The following is a 25,711-nucleotide window of genomic DNA, read 5'->3' on the forward strand; positions in this document are numbered from 1 at the left end:
TATGGAGATAAGTGTTGCTTGTGGTACAACCATTTTAATTGTAATAGGAAGGTAACCTAGAATTTCAGAAAACCATCATTCCCCATAGGGGAACTGGCTGACCTATTGCTTCAGATATCCCTGTCGACTAACGCAAATGCTCTGGGTTGCATATCGGACCAGCCATCAGAGCAGATGGGTATTCCTCACAGAGGTTAAAGTATCAATCTTGCATTAAGAGATGACTTACAATAAAAACTTGTTTTGCTGCAGCTTAAGCTTATTTCTCTTATTTTGAAAGCGTAACTAAACTTTTGGACAACTTTTGATTTTCTCGTAGTATTTGTGTCATAAATAAATTTTGTAATATACTTTATTACTCCATTTTGGATCCTTTCTGTGAAATCCTTAATTTTTAAAAAATGTTTCCTTTGCTTGTGTACTCACTGAATGTTACCGTGTATGCAGTACGGCCTTGGTGTACGGGGCTGTGTAAGGTCTAGAGAAAATTAGGGAGGGGGGAGGGTAACTCAAACAGTTGTCTTGGACATTATAAAACTTAAAAACTTGCTTTTGGTGTAATTTGAAAGGAGATTCTCTTCTTGCATATGACACATTAGGATATTTATATGCAGCTGTATAATAAAATCATATAATAATCCCAATTCAGACTGTGTGTTCAACCAGCGACCTCTCTGGAAATAATTTAGATAGCACTTCTTTAGTGTCACATGAAAGAAGAGAATCTCCTCTTTTATATGACACCCAAAACAAGTCTGTAAGTTTTATAATGTCCGAGACAACTGTTTGAAGCGACCCTCCTCCCCCCCCCTTCATTTTCTCTATAGTTTATACAGCCTCTATTCCCCTACAAAGTAACAATTATTGAGAGGCAGAAATGGCTCTCATTACAGAAGGAAAAGAGTGAAAAACTGCAGGATTTCACAGAGAGGAGCCAAATACTGCAACAAAACAAAAAGTTGTCTGAAAGTTTAGTTAAACAAGGCATACACAAGACCACTGTTAGATTATGTTCACACTGTAGCTTTTGGAGAGGAGTGTCAGCTCTAGACTTTAGTGATGACTCTTCTTTTTTAGTGCACTGGAAATACAGGCATCCAGCTTGATCTTGCAGAGTTTTCCATAGCAGAATCGCTGCTGAATCAATGACACAAGGCCTTGCACTGATTAACCCCATTGTATGAGTCTATTTAAATGTGCAAACCCTAGACAAGTCTTGGCTTTCTGCTGCGGTTTCTACAGGGTTGTTAGTGTAGCAGTTTTTAAATATGAAAGACTGCCATAAATTCCTCTCCAAATGCAATCTCGTGAACCTACCCCTGGGCTGGGTTCTTATCATATTTGTAATGTATCTTTAGCGTTTATGTGGGGAAACCTCCTGATGTACAAGTTAAACCTGTCCCATGGGTTACAGTAATCAGAAGGTGGGCAAAAAAAAGTGTCCTTTTGTCCTCCATCTGCCAGGTAGGTATATGTCAGTATGTAGGGAATTGCATAGTAGACTACACTGCTTCGTACAGTGGTATCGAGTAAAATATGTATACATTAAACTTATTATTTTTTTATAATGAGATGCAACGGGTGACAGATACCACTGTATGGCATTCATCTGTCACTGCGTGTTATCTAACAATGTTATTTTAGGCAAATATTTCCAATTTCCCTTACGTTATAGGGGTTTGCAAAGCTGCAGTAAAACTAGTACTTCATGTTGGTCATCCCCTAAATCCTATACATCAGTTAAAATGAAGCAAAATATTAAATTTAGCAAAGCATAGATATTCAGGGTTCACTCATATTCATCTTCTCCAGACAGCTGGCCCAAAATGCAGCAAGTCTATTATCTCGATTGGCACAAAAGTCTGTAAAGTCCTTTAGCAAACGGTCAGCAAATCGTTCGTCTCCAGTGCCACTAGAGCGCCAGGTTTTAGTAAGCATGGTATTACAGGCCCAGTTGTATCCTATTCTTTCTTCACCAAATAGGCTTTGTGTTGCAGAGCTTGCAGAATTTCTTCTTCGTCTTTGTTGGCCAGCAGCGTATTTACGTTTAGAATACGGTAGCTGTAAAAACACAGTACCTTGGAGGAATAAAAATATAAATGAACCCATTAGAACAAACAACTGGCTAGTAGATATACTGGATTTGGGACAATAATTAATTGAAAATAGATGGTAAAGTAGATGTTTTCCTTAATTTACCTGTTACGTGGATATATTGTGGTTTATTCTCAGATGGAAAATTGAATCCAGCTGCTGAATATTTATCTTGAATGAAGCCAAATCTACAGTATTAAGAAAATGCAATATTATAGAAAGAAGTGAAATGGACAAGTTAAAAAAAAAAGAAAGAAAAAAGTAACATTTTATATTACCGATATGCGATCGCTTCCTGTAATAGGTGCATTCGCTCCCAATATGTCTCTGGTTCAAAACCTAAACCTAACACAGAAAAGAGATTGGTATGATGCTCGGCAGCTTCGTATATACAGCTACATTTCTTAGCACAATATAAAACTTATTTCTTGTGTTATTTATGCTGCTCTGAGTGATTTTGTGATAGTTTAATGGCACTTGCTGTAGGGCTACTTCTGGCTAAAGGCTAACTGACAACTTTACCTGACCATGTATCATTTGACACCATACCGAAACCAGCCCCATATGCTTGCTCAGTCCAACAAAAATCTGCCCATGGGTCTATGGCAACGCACTGATCTCAAGAATCGAGTTCACATTAGAAAGCAGTAGGATTTACTCACTCCCCTGTGACCCTCTGGGAAGTACATAAGGTGGTCATGAGGGGCCACTGTATCATGTTAGCTCAAGACTTAAGATGGATAGGCAGGCTCAGGAGCAGCTCCTTCAAACTCGCATTCACTCCCTTACATCTACCTTAGCAGTATGTCCATCCCTGAGGGTCCTATGTCACTTGGTCATGGCCCGAGCGGATATCCATGCCATGGAGACCCGTCATGTGCAGCGACTTCTTTAGTATTCCCACCAATGGTATTTTGAGCAAGGCAATAAACCCCACACTGTGCTGGAAAGGACTCTCTGGGATCACCGTGCAACTTCCACACTGCATTCTATCCATAATTCCTCTAGCATATTCCCAACGCAGTGTCGCTGGCATTTCACTCTTACTACTCCAAACTGTATAACCTGCACCCCCAAGGGCGTTGTGCCCCACTGGTGGTCACTCCCTCTTGGTGGACTATCTGGCTGACTGCCATCTTCTGCGTCTCTCCTCCTAAGGCGTTGGTTTTTCTAAACTCTTCCAATGAAGAGTTGGAGGGGGTCCTGAAAGACCTTCCTAATGGTAAGTCCCCAGAACAAGATTGCTTTACTTACTACTATTAGAAGGTTTTCCAAAGCGAATTGTCTGGTCACCTCTTGAATCTCTTCAACTCCTTTCTCTCGGGTTCTTCGATTTCCCCCAACTATGCTATGCTATACTCCCTCCTCACACTGGTCACCAAACCTGGTAAGGATCTACAGGACTGTGCTAATTATCTCCCAATAGCCCTGTTAAACATACACTTGAAAGTCTTCACTAAACTCCTGGCTAATAGGCTGAATGTTTGGCTCCATCTTCTTGTCCATAAGGACCAAGTGGGTTTCATCCCCTGTTGTCAGGGCTGTGGATCTGGTGGAGGTGGCCAATTATTATTCTACCCCAGCCCTCCTACTGAGCGTGGATGCTGAGAAGGCTTTTGGCCGCCTAGATTGGTCGTTTATACAAGCTACAATGAGGGCATTTGGGTTCTTGGGGCCCTTCATCGCGGCGATTCAGGCTCTTTACACCTACCCTTTACTCCTTGGTGCTCCCCCTCCCCTTGTCTGCTGCATTAAGTTTACTCTGATGTCCTTCCGCTCCTCGATGGTATCCATATTGTATGATCCCCTCCTTCCAGATAGTCTGATTTCTGCTATGGTTAAGGTGTGGTCTGAGCCAGGCCTTTTCTGGATTGTTGATATCGTTGATCCCATGACATTGAAGCTCATGTCCTTTGAATATCTTACGACTAACTTGAATCTTCTTTCTACTGAGTGGCTTCGCTACTCTCAGGTGGTCCACTTCATCCACTCTCTCCATGGGTCTCTTAAGGTATCACTCCCCACGGCCTTTGAAAAGATTTGCCATGTGGGCATGTCCACCAGGGTCCTTATCTCCTCAATCTACCAGCTTCTTTCTTCCCATACTATTGACTCTCCCGTTAGTCACCATTACATGTCCAGATGGTGGTGGGTAGATCTAAATCCCTGGGACAGTGGATGTGTAGTCCCTTGCTCAGAAATTCTCCCAATATGTGACCTTTAGGGAGACTCAGTACAAATTGTTGATGCATTGGTATCACACCCACACTCTCCTTCAGGCCTTGAACCTGGCAATTCCCTCAGTGAGCTGGCGCTGTGGTATTGCAGAGGGTACTCTGTATCATATTTACTGGACCTGTACCCTTGTTCTGAGCTTCTGGAAGGAGGTCAGGTTTTTGATGGATGCTCTTTTCCTACAGGAGTCCCCCTTGATCCTCCTGTCTATCTCCTGAACCTCCCTCCCAGACACCTGAATGGCAAGGGATCCAGACTCTTTTGTACCTCTGTACTGCGGTATCTTCTGGTCATGAGCGTCTAGTTAGGATGAAGGATGTGAAGAGTCTTGAGTTTCTGACAGCTAACCTTAATAATACTCTGGATACCTTCCATTCTATCCGGGCTCCCTGGGACCCGTATTGTATTTTACGGGTGTCTAATCTTCCCTTCCCTCTGTTGTGTGTGTTTGGTTTTTTTTTCCCCCTTTGCTACTCCCCTGTCTTGTGTGGTTGGTTTACCCCCACTTGATATTGCATGTACATACAGATAACATGTCCACAACTGGACTTTTTGCAATTACAGATCAGACAAATACAAATAAACTATATATCCCTGAGCTCACTGTCTGCAGCAGAATCCTATGTTGAGCTTAGAGATGGAGGCACAGATAGCCCATCATCACTCCTGATGTGTCTGTTTAGGTAAATAATGGTATTCCTAATACATATTACTAATATTTCTTACAACTTTTTTCCTTCCTTCTGTTATTTCTCTGGATTATCTATGAATAAATTGACAATTGGTTATCATTAGTCACCTTTTGGCCCTACTCAATCTTATATTGTCAGCACTAATGACAATATAAGATGTGTTCACAATATCATTATGAAAGTCCTTTTTCTCCTACTTTTTTTTTTCTCTAAATGTAGATTGTGAGCCTCATATAGGGATCACAATGTACTTTTTTTTTTTTTTTCCATTTAAGTATGTCTTTGTAGAATGGGAGGAAATCCATGCAGACTCGAGGAGAACATACAAACTACTGGCAGATGTTGTTCCTGGTGGGATTCAAATCCAGGACTCCAGCGCTGCAAGGCCGCAGTGCTAATCACTGAGCCACCGTGTTACCCTGTCTCTTACTTTTCTAATGGAGAAGAAAGTCCTGCCTGCAAGACATTTTCTTCCATAAAAAAAGTAAACAAGACTTAAGACTTATATGTTCTTTATTTGGAATATGAGTATTGTCTGGGCTGGTTTTGTCCATTACTTGTTACTTTCTTTTGTTTTCTCTCCGTTCAGCCAGTTGGACTTTAGCCCAGACCCATTCTTTATGGACAGTTGACACCTGTTTTTCCTGCGGTCTGGCTTTTGTATTAGTTTCTAATCTGTGTTGTATTGGGTGGACCTTATCTATTTGGGGCCCTGAGAGGCCATCTATTTTTTGATGTCTTATGTTCTTTCTTTGATCCTTTAATAAAGTTTTGTTGATTTTTTTTATTTTTTTTTAAAAAAAGTATAGGGACACCCCCCCAACTGGTAAGGACAGAAACATATACATTTTTTTTAAAAAAACTGAGTCTTTGTGAACAGATAGCTATTGGTTTTTGAAGCTGCTAATTTGATCTACGAAACAAATTTTATAAATATGATATGAATAGCCCCTTGTTCACAGAGGAACGCCATAAAATAGAAAAGTTGCTCCATATTCGTTAGTTTAGGAAGAACACAACTACTAAAACAGACATGCAAGTTTACAGGTCCTCTGTAATATGATTATATGTCTGTGAACTAAAATATAACCATTAAAGGGATTCCGTCATTAAAAAATAGTTTTTAACCTGAAAGCACGTAGGAATAGCCTTTATGAAGGCCGTTCATCTACATTTATTTCAGGTTTGGGCAAAGCCGACTGCACATGCTCCATCGGCCTTTTTGCGCCTGCGCAGTACGCTTGTGTAGTTGTATGGACGCCACAAAATGGACGACAGAGCATGCGCAGTTGGCTCTGCTTGACGCTAACGTGGCAGAGCCATCTGCGCATGTGGGGGATTTCGATTCCCAAAGTTGCACTTGTCGGCTGCTGCCACAGTGAAGAGACAGAGAAATCCAATGGAGTCGTCCAAATGAAGGTACGATTTGATAGATGATGATGCTGTGCTCTGACCACAAGGGGAATGCCCCTTTTGTTCTCTGAGCATAATTAGTACTAATACAGAAAGAAGAATTATTTGAAAACGGCGGTGAGGATCAGCAAAATAAGGGTAGGAGATGAATAGTCTTTATAAATGCTTTAGCTATGTGCTTTCAAGTAAAAAAAAAAAAAAAATTAATGATAGAATCCCTATAATAGTGTCTTTTTCATACAGTATACCGCCAACAAAAAACATTGCTTGCTAGCAGAGATCCGGGATGGCATTATATTTGGCAGTGTTCCAGACAGCAGTTATGGTACTGGTACAGTTACACCCATTTTTCATCTGATCCCAAAGGAAAAACTTGGGCAACAGATGCTCCACAACTGTTGTGTAGAAGACTAGCTTTCCAGCTATGTCTTTTAGTCAACATAAATTAACAAAGACATTTGTAATTCTCCTCTCAGCATCTATAACATTAATCGATTATTCCCTCCTAGTTATAAAAAAAAAATTACAATTTTCTAATCTATTATCTATAACAAATCTTTACACCTTATAAGATCTCGTCTTGCCTATCTCGTAAGCAGGATGGATTTGTTCCGTGGAAATAATCAAATTCATTGATTACTCTCAGGGAAAAAAAAAATCTATCCTGCTCATATGATGGCACAAATAGGCTTATTACGGTGCATTCACATATATACAGCAAGTTTGCCTTTAGTGTGGTTGCACTGTTGAATGTAGTGCGTTTTTGATGTAGATTGTTCATAGGTCTAGCGGTATGCACCATTTCATGTTATGGAGCACCAGACAAGCCAAATTGTCAACAGTTGTGTCCAACTCAGATAACTATTTGGATACAGCTTATATATGTGAATCAAGCCTTACAGTAAAGTTACAGTTCCATTGATTTCAATGTGTTCCGCTAGCTTTTTATTCCATGCTGAAAAAAAAGCCTTCCATTGATTTCCGCTAGCGGAAAAAAAAAAAGCTAGCAGAACCCATTGAAATCAATGGGATGCTTTTTTTTCAGCGTGGAAAATTCAGCGCCAAATAAAGCGCCATTTTCCTCAGTGTGCATGGACCCTAACGGTACACAGCACTACCCACAAGTCCTTATAGACCATTTAGGGTCTCAAATTGACCAGTTTTAAATTAATCTGTGCTTGCATTTACACACCGGAGTCATCTCTGTTGCTCTCAGTGCTGATGGGGTTCTTCAGTGAAGTCAAGGATGTACACTCCGGCTTCACCGTGCACGTGTCAGAGGTACAGGGCATGCATACTGAAGCCGAGGTGTACTCCTCTGTCTGTGAACAAATGCGCTGGCACAAGGAGTACAGTAGCAAGGTAAGTATAATGCTTCTTCTTTTTATTCCAGGCACTGATGGCTTTATCACAAACGCTAAACCTCCTGTCCATAAGGACCTCTGCGTGTTTTAGTGTCCCAAATTGCCATGACAGTTTCCTTTTAACCAAGGTAAATAAGAGCTTAAATCTATGTTTGCTCTTAGCGCATCTCACTGTGGTGCGGCTAATTATTAAGAGTCGCATGCTGATCTTAATAAATCACATGACCAGGAAGAAATTTTTACACCATGGCAGTAAACAACGAAATTACTATTGAATGACAAATGTAATGCAAAGGTTTAAACCTAGTCTAGCTGAAAAAAAAACTGCGTATTTGTGAAACATCGCTGCACAAACAAGCCAATTTTGGCTGGGCCCCATGTGGCATAAATGTCATGGCAAAAAAACAGTGTTTTACAGTCCCTGCAAAGTGGATGGAATTCTTACTGCAATGTATTTCCGCCGCGGGTTTTCCCGCTACGGAGGTGGCCTTAGCCTTTGGCTGTTTTTTTGTCACAAGTGGGTCTGCTGCAAACTCACGGCATGTGTCCTTCATGAGGAGAATGACTTTATATACCATGTGATCTACAATGCATAGATCTGGATGAACATACAGACAATGTTAGGCTGCCATTACATACCTTCAAATAGATGGTCACTCTCTGTTTTTATCAAACAGTTAATGTTGAGAGGAATAAAGAGCTGAGCTCTCAGTGGATCACCATACAAATAACTTGGTAAAGCAAAAGGACCTTCTAGAACTGGCACAAGAAGAAAACCACAGGATGTAGCCTTTCTGTGCCAACCCTGGACCTATAAGGGAAAGAATAAACAGATTGATTTCAATGACAGGTAAGAATATATGACAAAAGGAAGATGGCCTTTATAGGAAAGTCAATATATTCACCATTTCAAAAAGCACAGCAGCAGTTGCAGCCATCCAGTGTAACTTAACCTCAAAGGCAGCAGTCAGGTTAAAATTGCCATGATAGTAACAGCTACACCACTCCAACCGGTCAGTACGGTTATTAACATCCACATCCAACGTTACAGTCCTCTGGTCTGGTACAGTAGCTGCTATATAAGGCAAAGATAGACAAAACCATCTTTAATTTGGTAAAATATGATTCTGCTGTGTAAAACCATAATAGAAAATAAGTCAAAAAAAGGAAAATCAGATGTGAATTGCTGCATACAGCTTATTCTCTAAAGCATGCACTAATGAAAGCAAGCATGGAGAACATAAACTAGCCCATATACCATTATTATTTACACACCACAATCAAACATGCAGGTCAGATATCATACTCATATGGTAGAAACACCAGAAGTAAGAGTGTTAGTCATCTGGTAACAGAGCTTGTTCCAACGCTCTGGGTGAACGTATTGCATGCAGGTTACATGATACCCGGTGGGAGAGGAGCTTACTGGAGATGGTATTACAGCCAGTCAACCAAGAGAGGAACCAATGATGTCACATGGACACAGTAATGGTGGAGGTCTAGTCTGCCTCCCTTCAATAGTTACGTGAGAGAACAGATCATGTAGAAAGGATATTGATGAGTTTTAATCAGAGTCCTGAAATATGCTGGATGACAACAAAAGCAGCTTTTAAAGACAAAACAGTAATACTAGAGCCTACAGAGCCAAATCTTTGCTAATCGTTTGATAGATCACCTTGAATTTGTAAAGTTAATCAATTTAATAGACAGCAAATGAATACATTTTGCTTGAGGTATTGACGCTGCCATGCCATTTGTGGAGGAGGGCCTTACTTATATTTCTAGTATTTCTATTTGAAAAAATAAACAATACACTATAATAAAGGCTGTGCCACATTTCAAGATCAAAGATGGTCCACAGGAGATCATTTTCTTGGACCTGGCACTCCATTAGCTCCTCTGCCCTCTACGGGCAGCTACCTAGCAGAGCTGCGGCCTGGCTCCTTCCTCCGAAGCTGCGACTGAAAGAGCTGTGCCTACTTGCATAAGAGGCGGGCCTACTGGGCAACCATGGCAATAAAAATGGTGGTATTTCAGAATGTAGTAGCTCTTCTTCCACCAGTGCCACCTCAAACCATTTCCGTTGAAAGGCAGTAAAATCTTCCATTGCAGCAGAATGCCATGTCGGTTGTGTCAGGTTGGGTGCCACTATGACAAAGAACAGAAAGTTTAGTGTTTGAAACAATTCCAATGTATAGAGGTGGACAGTGGTAAATATTAATTCTAATTAAATCATCTTTAGATTTCTTCCTAAATCTCATCAAGTGCTTGCTCCTACCTTTATCGGGATCCTTGTCAGGAGAAATCCTATAAAGGTAAAATCCATAGATGAAGGCTCTTAGAGTTTCTCCAGAAGCATGCATTATGAATTGGTCATCTAGCATTTTCTGCAAACGTAAAGTGGAAGTGTGATAAATAGATCAGCACAAAATTGTGTTACTTGTTACCCCAGAAAGACAAGGCTCTTACCTGCATGATGTCCATGGCCATCACTTGAGTCTGCACCCAACTTATGTTATTGATAAGCCAATGCACAACCTCAGCACTGATAAAGCAGCATAGAGGCAGACCTTTCTGTTCAGACAGCAGTGGAATACCTGTACTACAAGAAAAACACACTTGAAAACTTTCCACTATAAACCCTATTGGAGAACAGCATGGAGACAACTGTGAACACTAAACTACAATTGTTTCTTTAAGTATCTGCAGGAGGGTTTAAAGTCCAGAGGCAGAAATATGATATATACATAGTCTTCTGGGCCCTCCAATGATACAAGCAAGAAATCTGAGCATTTCCATAGGGATTGCCTTGGAATAACAACAAAGGCATCCCAAGTTCTACAGTTTTTCTCTTTATTCTACCACTCAAGGTACCTACTTTGGGTGTTTCATAGCTTCCAGGATCTCACTTAAACTGGCACTGGAAGGCAGGGTACTTGGACCACCAGATACCTGTGACACACTAAGAAAGAATGATAGGATTTAGAAATCCATGTACGAGATCCTTAATAGCACATATTACAATGGTCACTTCAAACCTCAACTCAGCTGAGGAAAACTGTTGTTCTCCTATGTTCCCAACTTGGTTAAGTGCTCTCTCCTGAGAGGTATTGTTTGTTACAAAAGCATTGTTCCCATCAGTGTATGGAGATGCAGTCTGGTCAATAGAAATCTGAAACATATAAAAGATTTCCAGTTTTAGAATAAGAAGTAGAAAAATACATACGTATGACTGTAGACTTGTCAAATACTGTCCTACCATGTACTAAAGTCAGTGTGATATTATGTACTATGCTATGCAATGTATACAAGATTAATAACTTGCAACTTCAACGCTATTCATCCAATGCTGCACTAAGCGCAGTTACACAACACTTATTGGCCAGGAAATTTGTTCTGAACCTGCAGGTTGGAATCAAATGTATTCGTTATCAACAAAGTCACATGTGAAGGGTACGTGAGCACTGTCTTGATGTTATGCCCTATTCATAAGAAGTAAGTAACTCCTGAAAGAAAGTGGACACAAATTCTTCTTAAATTAGGAGTTTGTATCATGATAATATAATATGGGGGATTCATCAGGATTTGGTGCTTCCAACAGGAGCTATTGCACTTAGTCACAAATCTGTGGCATAAATGTGGATGAGTATGGCATATGCTGTGATCCTGCCTATTTATGGAAAAGGATCACTTGACACAAATATGTCACTTGACACAAAGGATTTGATGAATCCCCACAGTGTATTTCTTTCTCTTCTGTTGTTATGAACAAATTGGATTCACTTTACTATTACATCAACCACCTCATGTGGGATTGTCCGATAACTATCCAACAATACAGACTTTCCTTTATGGGTTTAACGACACAGGTTAGAGTATATAAAAAAACCACACAGAGACATTTTAAGGCAAACGTACACTAACATGCACAATATAAAACGTAAGTATAAACATAGCATGCAAGTATGTATTATTTCAGCAGATTATTTTGATGAGTTATCTTAAACACGTGCTCCTGTATATGAAACTTTAGTAAGTGAAACATATAAGACGCAAAGTAACTAATGAGTGACAGAAAACTTGGTGTACAAGATAAAAAAATGTCTTATTGTCAAGCATCAGTAAGTGCAACTTCAAAGGAATGTAGGCATATAGCATTCTAGAGACAACAAGTATACAGGTCCATGCAGAGACGTATGCTGACAATGTAGTGGTTTCCTCAGTCACTAACCTGTGGGTTGAAGGATGGTGCGGTGCGTGGACTGCGTACAAAATCCATAAAGAAGGCCCCATCCTAAGAGGGAGGCGACAGCGCAGACAGAAGCATAAAGAGAGGTAGTGACAGATTAAGCTGACTACCATAAGTTTTGAAGGACCAACAGGAATTGATAAAATAGGAGTAGCCAAAACGTCAAAGCAGTGGCAGAGGATATATAAAACTTTTTTTTTTTTCCCATAGAATACAGTCTTACTTACCTTGCGGGGGCTGTCCACATAAGTTGGAGTTACAACAGGGTCAGTAGCCTGACATGATGCCTTCCCGGCATGTCCTAAAGCTTGCTGCTCCCCTAAGCTTCTGAAAAGATATTTAACATTTATTTGATCTATCTTTGTGAACATCTTAGGGTTAGATGTTTTATGATCTTACATACTGATGACTTATCCACAGGATCAGTTTGTGATCTGTGGGGGTCCAATATCTGCTCCCCGCATCTGGTGCAGCAGTGGCTTCATTATGAGTGCTGGAAGCTGCTAGTGGCTTGCAGCACCACATTTATTCCTACTACTTGAATAGAAGCGGTGCGGCACACACTACCTGTGCACTAGCAGCTGACACCTGGAGTTTTCAGCAACAACTGATCTGTGTAGGGTTTGGGAGTTGGACCCCACAGATTACCTGTAGATCATTTATGAAGTATGAAAAATCGATCTGGGGCTGGAGAACCCCATTAAGGACCTACTTTTGATTTGCTTCCATCTCTAGTAGAGCGGATAGTGCAGACGTTCCTTTCTTTCCAACTGGTGGTCCAGGAGGTTCTGGTGGATGAGGGGGAAGTTGTAACCCTTTCATACTTGCTCCCTTCTATAAAAGAAAAAAAAAAAAATCTAAAATCAAAACAAAGGGGAACATATCTAAAATGTTAGTCTAGTGATTCTGGAGATACTGGTACTTTACCCTAATCATTCGATCTGATCTGTGACGTCTTCGAATGCGATTTAGTCCCTCTACAAAACGCAAAAAGCCATCCAACAATTGACCTTCTTCTTGTTCAGACCTAGGCCGATCTCCATACAGATCACATCGTTGCTCTCCTTCTGTAATCCTCTTTGTAGGTCCCACACAGGAGGGAAGAAGTAGGAACCGTGTGCGCCAAAATTTAAGTGAATCAATCAAACTAGATAAAATAACAATAATGTGAGTTTATTAAAAATTTCTCTGCTGACCGTGAAAAAAACCATTACCAAACATGTTTTACCTGAAATCCTCTGACCCCGCAGAGCAGATGTATTGATCTAAATAGTTCCACTTGTAGTCCTCCAGTCGTTCATGGGAGAATTCTACCCAGCTAGGCACAAAGTCACTTCCAGAATGCGAGGGACACAAATTGTATGTATAACTGATTTGAGCAGATTCATAGGGATATCTAAAGAAATAAGAACAAAAATGTACAATCATACATATAACCCCTTATACAGTATATTGTTCGTCCACAGAAATGTGTGAAACAATTTGTGTATACTGCTATCCTTCCATGTAAACTCATCTGTCACTTTGTAAATTCTATTAAATATTACATTACACTATGTTTTCCGCACTCTGAATCTAATAGATGAGTCTGTGGCGTGGTGCAGAAAGGCACAATTAGGTCATCACACCTGCTGCATGTACCCAGAGATAAGACATGTGGGAGGAAATCTGCAAAGATTTCACAGGGAATGTGAATTTTTAGGTCCATAAAGGGGCGTTATACTGTATGGGGCCACTGCAGATCAATATATTGTACTGGAAATACTGATTATTGTGGTTATATTCATTACTTGATACAGATACCAAATAGGTCCAATATGTTCTCTTTGTAGGTATCATGTATGATATATACCCTAGTGTTGAGGGTTGGTAGGTTCAATATATTGTACTGGTTCAATGGAGAGCATTACTTTGTGTAGGCCACTAAGGGGTTATTATACTGTGTGGGGTCCACTAATGGACAACTATACTGTATGGGTCCAACTAACTGGGCATTATAATGTGTTGGGGTTACTAAGGGTGCGACGTTATACAGTGTGGGGGCTACTAAGAGAGCATAATATTCTATGGGGCAATAAAGACATAGTAAATTTACTGTAGATTCATCACAGTCTAAGTGATCAATCAGGTTCCAGTCTGGTAGGACAAAAAAAAAAATATTATATGTGTGTGTATATATGTCACTGTTACTTTGATGAATGTGTTAGTATGCATAATAACTGGGTTTTATACATAATAACCAAGAAAGGTAGTTAATGTAATAATATGTATACAATTTATCTTTTTGACCGGATATTTTACATACAACCCAAAACCTCTTGACTGAAGTGATAAATTACAATATTTAGGAAGACAATGTTTTATTCAATTAAAATACTATTTTAAATAACTTTCTACAAACCATTGCCAGATTTGGCTTCAGGTACCATCTTTATGCTGATGACACCCAATTATACACATCTTCCCATGACATCACCCCTGCACTCATACAGAACACCAGCAACTGTCTCTCTGCTGTCTCAAATATCATGTCTTCGCTCTATCTGAAACTAAATCTCTCCAAGACTGAACTACTACTGTTTCCACCATCTAATAGATCTGTCCCTGATATATCCATTGCAGTCTCAGGCCTTACTATAACTCCTAGGCAGCAGGCCCGCTGCCTTGGGGTCATGTTTGACGCAGACCTTTCCTTCACCTCTCATGTTGAATCACTCGCACGTTCATGTCACCTCCACCTCAAAAACATCTCCAGAATACGCCCTTTCCTTACCAGAGATACACTAAAGACACTTATTGTCTCTATGATTCATTCTCGCCTTGACTACTGTAACTCCTTACTAATCGGTCTTTCTCTCACTAAACTCTCCCCTCTACAATCCATTCTGAATGCAGCGGCCAGGCTCATCTATCAGGCTAGACGCTGCAGCGATGCCTCTGGTCTGTGCCAGTCATTACATTGGCTGCCTATTCATTATAGAATAAAATATAAAGTTATCACCCTCATCCACAAGGCTCTCCATAATGCCGCACCTCCCTACATTTCCTCCATCATCTCTGTCTACCGCCCAACCCGTGCTCTCCACTCACTCAATGACCTAACACTTACATCCTCTATTATCAGAACCTCCCACGCTCGTATACAAGACTTCTCCTGAGTTGCACCACTTCTCTGGAATGCTCTACCCCGGACAATCAGATTAACTCCCAATTTCTACAGTTTCAAACACAAACTAAAGACGCATCTTTTCAGACAAGCCTATCACAATGTCTAACGTAAACCCTTAACCCTCCTCTGTCCCCGCTTCCACATTACCCCACATGATATGATGTCATCTCAGGATAACTTTATAGGTCCAAGCTCCATCCACATGTTACAGGACATGACTGGTGACGGCTCATAAAGTCTTATGTTCATGTAATGACAGTCACCTCTATTACAAAAGTGTCTGACCTCTGTATAAGTAATACCGCCCCTGCTACCTCTTGTGTCACCCCCTCTACCTCATAGACTGTAAGCTCTTGCGAGCAGGGCCCTCAGTCCCATTGTGTGAAATGATTTTCTTTGTAATGTATCTGTCTGTATTTGAACCCTACAAATTGTACAGCGCTGCGGAATATATTGGCGCTATATAAATAAAATGTATTATTAATATTATTACTTGTTATAACATGGCAAACTGTCCTGGCATCTGGAATTACACAGTAACCCAGGCTTCTTGCAGCTACATTTTCTGGATAGACATTTTCCCCTGCAGTTACATCTTTTGAAACCAAGACCACTTGTGATTGAAGATTTCCTGGAACACTCACAAAGAGTCACAATTACATCTGGAACTTCCTCTTGTGAAATGAAATTCTCCTTACAAATGGCAAACTTGTTCCTAGAATACTTTTGAGCCAATTGTCCTTTCTTAGTGCCAATCTCATACATCTTACCATCAGCATCCACCTGCAGAATGACCCCAAGAATGTTCCTGGAGTCACTTCTACCCCTGTCCACATCAGGAACCCGTATTTTTACAGTCTCTTCAATCTTGCCTTTTGGAAACTTCAATTCCGACATTAGCCTCATCTTTTTTGCCTGGCCTTGCAATGCACTTATGGCATTTTGCCTCGTTAATTCTACCAGTACCTCCATTGTGTTAAAACGACTTGTATCCATATTTAGATAACACAAGGCATCTGCACTCAATGAACACTCAACCTTGACTGACATGAAAGCAATCAGATGCCATGTGCAACTAAGACTTGCACACAATGTAACATTTATCATACTATCCGAAGGGTGCTGGATATTATTCATAATAACACATTAGGGAGGGTTCACAACGGGTTCACAACGTGATGTTGCGGCTGCAACATCACGGCCGCAAACTAGTGCGGCGCATACGATCCCCGCTCCCATTGAAATCAATGGGAGCGTGTATGGCCCGCAAAGGGTCCCGCGGCGTAGACGTGCCACATCACGCGGCACATTACAACGTGTGAACCCTCCCTTAATGTGATTAATTCTTTAAAATATAAAATATTTATTACATTAACCACAATATATATCAAAATTCATCATCCATCTTCTCCAAGATCACAAATAAAAATAAACAAAAACAAACATACCTGTGTCCAAAAATGCCCAAACTATAAAAATATTTATCCCATGGTGAACTCCATAGCGGTAAGGATAGGTTCACACTACCACTATTTAATATCCATTCCTCTAATCCATTAAGACAGACGCAGATGGAGCAGACTTCATCTCTCTGCATTCTCTTACATGTAACAGCATCTTCTGTCATGTTTTCACTTTTCTTACAATAAAAAAAAAAATCACACATCTTCTGTCACAAAAAAGATGGCAGAAGATGTAATAATTTGGGAAATTTTTTTAAGTTTTGAATATTTGTAAAGGTAATAAAACAAATTTTTTTTTTTAGAATTTTATTGCTGTGATCATGCCTATCCAAAAAATATAATTAAATAAGATTTAAGAAATCTCAATAAAGTCTCTTAGTCCTAAGGTAGCCTTAAAGGGTTTGTCCGGATTTAGAAAAAGATCACTGCTTACAAAAAAAAAGGTAGTTTGTGGTGCTAAAGCTCAGTACCATTCACTTTAATGGAGCCCTGCACCATAACCAGACACATTAACCTATGGGCTTGTCTTCAGCTGTTCCTAGAAGATGCTAACAATGTTTTTTTTAATCCTAATGAACCCATTTAAAGCCTAGGTTCTGTGGCACAACAATGGTTAATTAACCTAACAGGTACAACACACCATGTAAAATGATAGCAGGCCTTTCTAGATGATGTCCTCCCCTCCACATCTGTCAATCAAACAATTTGGCGACCAAAAGACCAGTCTGTCCAGACCCACTTGGACAGTATACCCCAATATGCAACACCACTGAAAGGGCTTTTATCTTTAGGAATGGCTGAACCTACATGCTCAGGTAGATAACCTGTATGTACAGTGCCTTGCACTTGAACTTTTCAACCTTCTGCCACATTTCAGGCTTCAAACATAAAGATATAAAATAAAAATTTTTGGGGAAGAATCAACAAGTAGGACAAAATTGTGAAGTGGAACGAAATTTACTGGATATTTTAAACTTTTTTAAACAAATAAATAACTGAAAAGTGGGGCGTGCAAAATTATTCGGCCCCTTTGCGTTAATACTTTGTAGCGTCACCTTTTGCAGCGATTACAGCGGCAAGTTACTTGGGTTATGTCTCTATCAGTTTTGCACTTCGAGAAACTGAAATTCTTGCCCATTCTTCCATGCAAAACAGCTGGAGCTCAGTGAGGTTGGATGGAGAGTGTTTGTGACAGCAGTTTTCAGCTCTTTCCACAGATTCTCGATGGGATTCAGGTCTGCACTGTGACTTGGCCATTCTAACACCTGGATACCTTCATTTGTGAACCATTCCATTGTAGATTTTGCTTTATCTTTTGGATCGTTGTCTTGTTGGAAGATAAATCTCTGTCTCAGTCTCAGGTCTTTTGCAGACTCCAACAGGTTTTCTTCCAGAATGGTCCTGTATTTCCTCCATCCATCTTCCCATCAATTTTAACCATCTTCCCTGTCCCTGCTGAAGAAAAGCAAACCCAAACCATGATGCTGCCGCCACCATGTTTGACAGTGGGGATGGTGTGTACAGGGTGATGAGCTGTGTTGCTTTTACGCCAAAGATATTGTTTTGCTTTGCAGCCAAAAAGTTCGATTTTGGTTTCATCTGACCAGAGCACCTTCTTCCACATGTTTGGTGTCTCCCAGGTTGCTTGTGGCAAACTCTAAACAAGACTTTTTATGGATATCTTTGAGAAATGGCTTTCTTCTTGCCACTCTTCCATAAAGGCCAGATTTGTGCAGTGTATGACTGATTGTTGTCCTATGGACAGACTCTCCCACCTCAGCTGTAGATCTCTGCAGTTCATCCAGAGAGATCATGGGCCTCTTGGCTGCAACTCTGATCAGTCTTCTTTTTTGAGATGAAAGTTTAGAGGGACGGCTGGCTCTTGGTAGATTTGCAGTGGTCTGATACTCCTTCCATTTCAATATGATTGCTTGCTCAGTGCTCCTTGGGATGTTTAAAGCTTGGGAAATCTTTTTGTATCCAAAGCCGGCTTTAAACTTCTCCACAACAGTATCTCGGACCTGTCTGGTGTGTTCCTTGGTCTTCATGATGCTCTCTGCGCTTTAGACAGAACCCTGAGCCTATCACAGAGCAGGTACATTTATACGCAGACTTTATTACACACAGGTGGATTCTATTTATCATCAGTCATTTAGGACAATGTTGGATCATTCAGAAATCCTCACTGAACTTAACGGAGTGAGTTTGCTGCACTGAAAGTAAAGGGGCTGAATAATATTGCACACCCCACTTTTCAGTTTTTTATTTGTTAAAAAAGTTTTAAATATCCAATACATTTCTTTCCACTTCCTAATCGTGTCCCACTTGCTGATTCTTCCCCCCAAAAATTAAAATTTGATATCTTTATGTTTGAAGCCTGAAATGTGGCAAAAGGTTGAAAAGTTCAAGGGAGCCGTATATTATTGTATATTATTGGGGCTTTACTGACCTGATGAAAGGTCCGCTTCAACTAATAATGTAGATATTTATTTTCTAATGATATCATTGCTCTATGATTCAGCCTACCTGCGGTTTCTCAGAACATAGCTACAATTTGGATATTATATACATAATAAAAACAATGAATAATATTGAAGGATTCCAATTATTCTCTTACTTTGGCAAATATCTTGTGACTGTGATTATCTTGTCTTTGAATGTCACTTTATGAAATGTCCGTCCCATACTAAGCCAGTATTGATTTTCTTCCTCTGTTCGGTTTCGAGACACCAACCCTGGCAAAGGCAAAAGAGAAATCAAAATTAGGCTTCTTGCTGTTTTGGGGGTATCAAAGATATCAATAAATTCCTATCAATGAAGACAATTTGCAGCAGGAACGAATGTAAAATATCTGTACCTCGTCTATAGAGTGGACTGCTGCTGAGTGGAGGTTGAGCAGAAGAGGTGGGTTTCGGTTGCTTTGGTTGAACAATTATTTGGTAACCCTGCATGAGGCGTTGGCATATAAACTCTTCAAATACTTGCTGTGCGGTCATCTGAGTACCTTCTTCATCTCGTCTACTGGACATAAAGTAAGTTCAAAGTTAAAAGTCTGATGGAGCAGTGGTACTGTGCTGGTCACAGTTTAATAAATGGCAGATGTCCTCTTGTATAGTCTTCCCTCTCCCTCCTTCTGACCCAAGTCTTGTCTAATCAGGGGACGTGGCACTACATGTGTAATGTATGAATGGATACATGCATCATATGGTATGACAATTCTGATTGGAAGCAACACCCTAAAGCCATCATTCCCATTGGTTGAAACCTAGTTTTGAATTGTAAGGCTGAGAAGACTTCACAAATGCTACTATTCCTGTGTATGTTGCCTTATTTAGCTGGTATTCCCTCCTCCCTCCCTAAGAAGGGTACTTAAGTATTGTAAATTCACAGATAAAAAGGTGTAAATGTGTAGTTAAGGGATCATAACCAAATTCTACCACAACACCATATATTCTCACCTGTCTAGATCAGCCTCTGGTAACAAGTCGTAGCAGCCTTCCGTATAATCATTCTGTAAGCTCTGCCTGTCCGGGAAGTAGTCTGTAGTAAGCGGTAGGCAGGCTGGGGTGGTGAGGGACTTCCAATCCACCCCAACTGTGCAGCAGAAGCCAGGAACTATGGGGGGAGCAGACAGCATCAAAACTGCCCAGAGACCGTATTATGTGTATGGAAAAGTGAAAGAGCACCACAGCCATGAAGAATGTTTAAGAGATATATGGTGTTGAAAGAACGAGAATGGGAACAACAAAAGAGGGAAGAAGAGGCAATAGTGTTCAGACAGAACAGACAGCATGAAGGGTGGATGAAATGGCATCATAAATTAAAAATGGAATCATGAAACAAGTGAATAGGTAAAGTGTCATAATAGGGAAGGAAATATATATATGCAAATGGTTTTGGATAATGAATTTAAATGAAGGGGTGAGAAAATGTGTGCAATAGAACAAATTGGGAGAAAGAATCACAGATATTGGGAGAGAAAAGGAAAAGAGAAAGAAAGAGCAGGTTAACAATGCCATGCTACATCATTTCCCATCATGCATTGGGAGCATCTGGCGTTTGATTAAAACTATCAACTGAAAATCATGTGCCACGACTGAGCTAACAAAACCATAAAAATACTTCCAAAATACTCCTGACTGTGTGTAGTCAGAATAAGGCATGCAAGCAGGAGGCAATGTGAGCAAGGTGTACATGGACAGCGTAGAATAGAAAGGTCACTTTAGCTCTGCAGGTTAGAAGATTAGTAGTTGTAGTAATTTTGTGACTATATCTATCATTACCATTTCAACCTATAGGGGGAGTCCTGTTCACACATAGTTACTGTAAGCCTACAATCATTTAGTCACCAATGACCATGTTATCCTTCAGAACTGCTCTAACCATACCTATTACAACTAGGTACATTACAGCATAGATGCATACAATAATCAGACTTATACCAGTAGACTTTCATAAAATAATTGGCATTTACTAAAACCATGTCATAAATACCGGACTAAAAATTAGTGCACTGCATCCAGCAGCAATTAAAGGGTGTCAGTGAGGAAAGGGCTCTGTTAATGGGCGTAGTACATAGGGATACAGGTTATTTTTATCAGGCACTAAATCACCCTTCCATTCACATGTTCCATAAAATATCCTCCCCCTCCCCACTCACTAGGTTCAGGACAGCAGAGCAGGCTCTCATCAGGAGATTCCTTCTCTTTAAGGTTAGTAGCTGTAGTAAGAGAATAGGAAAGCATTAAGTGCAAACAGTTATTAACACATTGGGCTCTCATTTAGATTCTGTTGTCACCTGTACTATGGATCCTTTGTCCATTCATGGCTGCACTTCCTGAGAATTCTTCAGTGCTTCCACAGGAGCTGCTGTCCAGTGGAGTTCGAGGACCTCCATGTCTGCAGACAAATGTTAATATAGAGAACTCAACTGACATCAAAACAGACAAAAAGGAATCAATAAACTGGGGGAACGTGGGTCGATGTGTATCATAAATACAACAGTAAAAATACAGACTGAATTACACAGTCTATATTGGCATTTATATATCATAAGGCAAAAACTAAGGCGAGAAAGTGAAAGGTATGAGAGTGAAGTTCTAATAGATGAGTGGTATTGTCCTAAAAGTGAAGCAGCAGATATGCATTCCCCTCTCAGCAAGTATAGTCAGAGACTGAATATAGACTGAATATAGACTATAGCACTTTCAGACTAAAAGGTAAACTTTGGAAAAGGTTTAAAGCAGCATAAACCACAAATGAAATATTCTGACATAAGAGGTTAAAGAGGACCTTTCACCGATTTGGGCACAGGTAGTTCTATATACTGCTGGAAAGCTGACAGTGCGCTTTCCCGACCTGTGCCCCGGGTGAAGTGCTATCGGTCCTGGTACCGTAGCTCTTTACAGTCAGAAGGGCGTTCCTGACAGTGTGTCAGGAACGTCCTTCTCCACAGCAGCGCCTATCGCGCTGTACAGCTTTCCAGCAGTATATAGAACTGCCTGTGCCCACATCGGTGAAAGTTCCTCTTTAAGTTGATTGTAAGACATCATGTACTACCAGTTTCCATTCCTCTAGGCTTCAGTAGTTCACAAATTTTGGTAATTCATCAGAGCTTGAGACCCCATTTTATTTGGCATTGTGTTAAAACTTTACAACAGGCTTCTCATAAGGAATACCAATCAACAACAAAGCTTGCTACTCAGCGCTTGATAAGAAAAACTTTTTTTTTTTAGAATTAAAATTCCTGAGTTTTACATGCATTTTTGATGCCTTTATTAATGCAATCAAAACCGTTTATGTAACAGCATCCTTACATCTGTCAGTGGTCAATAGTCGCATGATCATTTAGAAATTGTGATTGTTTGTATGGCCACTGATTTCCACTCCTATTGGCAGCACATCACATCTGAAAGTTTTATCATTGCCTAAAAGATGCCCAAAACAAACTCATTTTCACCAACCGTCTGTTCTGCTTTAGATCACTCACCTACCAGTAGCTTCATGGTATGCTAACTCAAGAAGCTCTGCTGAAGAGTGAACTAATTCCCGCTGTCCATTCCCCTGTAGATCTGCCATGTTTTGTCGTGTTTGGTGATGTATCTGTATGGCTTCTCCAGAAGGTCCTAAGAAGATATACATACTTATAAATCCAGTACATGAGATCTCATACCAAAATGTCATTTTTCCAAAGAGTAACACTGAAAGAAAAAAAATTATCAGAGTAAGGGGTTTACATACCTACGGGAAATGTATGCATCCATCTACGCCTATTAGATGTTAGTTTCATTGGCATGCGAGAAGGTGCAAAAGGGTTGATAAGTGCTCTCTGCGGATGGTAGCCTCCAGGGCGGATGTGCAGCATTGATTCTGCACTTCCCACATGGAATCTTCCAGGTGCACTTGAGTCCCGCTGCTGAGATTCCATCATCCTCTCTAAGAAATCTGTAAGATGAAGACAACAAAAATCAAGTACTCTATGTGTTGAAAATGATACTAGTTGTTTCTATGGTTTATTCCTTCCAGTCAAAAGGTTCATCTGATTTAAAGCAGGTAGGTGTGCATAGCCGGACAGCCAGTAGAAAAGATAGAAGTTGCTTTTACCTGCCTATGCCTTCTCCATTGATTTATACACAACACTTTACTAACTCCCATTCTCAATAGAAAAAACCTGCAGCAGCCATAGTAGGGAGAGCAGAGAAATGGGAGGATGCTGCCTGTGAGGTTCTTTCCATTAAGGTCTACATATACAGTCCTATGAAAAAGTTTGGGCACCCCTATTAATCTTAATCATTTTTAGTTGTAAATATTTTGGTATTTGCTACAGCCATTTCAGTTTGATATATCTAATAACTGATGGACACAGTAATATTTCAGGATTGAAATGAGGTTTATTGTACTAACAGAAAATGTGCAATATGCATTAAACCAAAATTTGACCGGTGCAAAAGTATGGGCACCTCAACAGAAAAGTGACATTAATATTTAGTAGATCCTCCTTTTGCAAAGATAACAGCCTCTAGTCGCTTCCTGTAGCTTTTAATCAGTTCCTGGATCCTGGATAAAGGTATTTTGGACAAACAATTCGCGTTCAGTTCAGTTTGATGGTCGCCGAGCATGGACAGCCCGCTTCAAATCATCCCACAGATGTTCAATGATATTCAGGTCTGGGGACTGGGATGGCCATTCCAGAACATTGTCATTGTTCCTCTGCATGAATGCCTGAGTTGATTTGGAGCAGTGTTTTGGATCATTGTCTTGCTGAAATATCCATCCCCGGCGTAACTTCAACTTCGTCACTGATTCTTGAACATTATTCTCAAGAATCTGCTGATACTGAGTGGAATCCATGCGACCCTCAACTTTACCAAGATTCCCGGTGCCGGCATTGGCTACACAGCCCCAAAGCATGATGGAACCTCCACCAAATTTTACAGTGGGTAGCAAGTGTTTTTCTTGGAATGCTGTTTCTTTTTGGACGCCATGCATAACGCCTTTTTGTATGACCAAACAACTCAATTTTTGTTTCCAAAATGAAGTTGGCTTCTCCAAATGTGCTTTTGCATACCTCAGGCAACTCTATTTGTGGCGTACGTGCAGAAACGGCTTCTTTCTCATCACTGTCCCATACAGCTTCTCCTTGTGCAAAGTGCGCTGTATAGTTGACCAATGCACAGTGACACCATCTGCAGCAAGATGATGCTGCAGCTCTTTGGAGGTGGTCTGTGGATTGTCCTTGACTGTTCTCACCATTCTTCTTCTCTGCCTTTCTGATATTTTTCTTGGCCTGCCACTTCTGGGCTTAACAAGAACTGTCCCTGTGGTCTTCCATTTCCTTACTATGTTCCTCACAGTGGAAACTGACAGGTTAAATCTCTGAGACAACGTTTTGTATCCTTCCCCTGAACAACTATGTTGAACAATCTTTGTTTTCAGATCATTTGAGAGCGGGCTGTCCATGTTCGGCGACCATCAAACTTAACTGAACTTGAATTGTTTTGTAAAAAGAAATGGTCCAAAATACCTTCATCCAGGATCCAGGAACTGATTAAAAGCTACAGGAAGCGACTAGAGGCTGTTATCTTTGCAAAAGGAGGATGTACTAAATATTAATGTCACTTTTCTGTTGAGGTGCCCATATTTTTGCACCGGTCAAATTTTGGGTTAATGCATATTGCGCATTTTCTGTTAGTACAATAAACCTCATTTCAATCCTGAAATATTACTGTGTCCATCAGTTATTAGATATATCAAACTGAAATGGCTGTTGCAAACACCAAAATATTTAGAACTAAAAATGATTAAGATTAATAGGGGTGCCCAAACTTTTTCATAGGACTGTATGCCATGAATGTCAATGTAAACTTTATAGAAAATTATAGCATATCCCTACAATAGTTATTTCTTTTTAATCAGTGGAAGTCTAAATTCTAAGCCGCTCATTGATTCTCTCAATGAAGGAACAGAGACATTAGTGTCTTACAGGTCCCTGCACAATGGGTAGGCATCATTGCTACCCTGCAGGCGAAATGCCAAGGGAGACCTCAGTCCCTTTGCTTTCAGGATCCGAAAATGGTCCTAACGGTCATATCCCCAAATGATCAGAATGTTATGGCTTTTCCTAGCAATATAACATAAAACTGTATACAGTAAAGTATGACTCAATGGTGCTACAACCTATTGAGATTCAGGTCAGCAGCACTTGTGACAGTTGCCAGATGTACAGTGCACAGATAAACGGTCACAGAGTCCCATATGGATAATACATACAGTGCCCACATAATGTCATACTGTTACATACAGAGCCAAATAATCCCCAAAGAACCTTCAAAGGGTTTCAATATTTTACAAAATGGTGCCCACATAGAGCTGTACCCAGTCCTCATGGTGACGAGGACTGCTCTGAATGTAATATTTTGACTACACAGCGCAATAATGTGCCAACAAGAACATTTAAATATATATTGGTTTTCAGTGCCCACATAATGTCATACTGTTACATACAGAGCCAAATAATCCCCAAAGAACCTTCA

At 40.3% G+C, this 25,711-nt stretch overlaps 1 protein-coding gene across 1 annotated transcript in view; it reads right to left on the reverse strand.

The window, feature by feature from the left end:
• Positions 1 to 827: 827 nt before the first annotated feature.
• Positions 828 to 25,711, reverse strand: part of DEPDC5 (DEP domain containing 5, GATOR1 subcomplex subunit) — a 60,813-nt gene continuing 35,929 nt past the window's right edge. Inside the window, exons 22-43 of the mRNA XM_075276235.1 lie at positions 22,920 to 23,123; positions 22,669 to 22,804; positions 21,478 to 21,578; positions 21,340 to 21,399; positions 20,138 to 20,294; positions 19,537 to 19,697; positions 19,297 to 19,414; positions 13,276 to 13,443; positions 12,975 to 13,194; positions 12,760 to 12,881; positions 12,275 to 12,374; positions 12,030 to 12,092; positions 10,837 to 10,970; positions 10,677 to 10,760; positions 10,268 to 10,400; positions 10,077 to 10,185; positions 9,719 to 9,946; positions 8,704 to 8,873; positions 8,438 to 8,609; positions 2,373 to 2,439; positions 2,200 to 2,282; positions 828 to 2,078 (exon numbers count right to left, since the gene is read on the reverse strand). Of these exons, the coding sequence (XP_075132336.1) occupies positions 1,783 to 2,078; positions 2,200 to 2,282; positions 2,373 to 2,439; positions 8,438 to 8,609; positions 8,704 to 8,873; positions 9,719 to 9,946; positions 10,077 to 10,185; positions 10,268 to 10,400; positions 10,677 to 10,760; positions 10,837 to 10,970; positions 12,030 to 12,092; positions 12,275 to 12,374; positions 12,760 to 12,881; positions 12,975 to 13,194; positions 13,276 to 13,443; positions 19,297 to 19,414; positions 19,537 to 19,697; positions 20,138 to 20,294; positions 21,340 to 21,399; positions 21,478 to 21,578; positions 22,669 to 22,804; positions 22,920 to 23,123 (3,086 nt within the window). The 3' untranslated portion in view covers positions 828 to 1,782. The remainder of the gene's footprint in view (positions 2,079 to 2,199; positions 2,283 to 2,372; positions 2,440 to 8,437; positions 8,610 to 8,703; positions 8,874 to 9,718; positions 9,947 to 10,076; positions 10,186 to 10,267; positions 10,401 to 10,676; positions 10,761 to 10,836; positions 10,971 to 12,029; positions 12,093 to 12,274; positions 12,375 to 12,759; positions 12,882 to 12,974; positions 13,195 to 13,275; positions 13,444 to 19,296; positions 19,415 to 19,536; positions 19,698 to 20,137; positions 20,295 to 21,339; positions 21,400 to 21,477; positions 21,579 to 22,668; positions 22,805 to 22,919; positions 23,124 to 25,711) is intronic.

The sequence above is a fragment of the Leptodactylus fuscus genome, chromosome 1 (assembly GCF_031893055.1).
Source record: "Leptodactylus fuscus isolate aLepFus1 chromosome 1, aLepFus1.hap2, whole genome shotgun sequence".
NCBI classification, from domain to species: Eukaryota; Metazoa; Chordata; class Amphibia; order Anura; family Leptodactylidae; genus Leptodactylus; species Leptodactylus fuscus.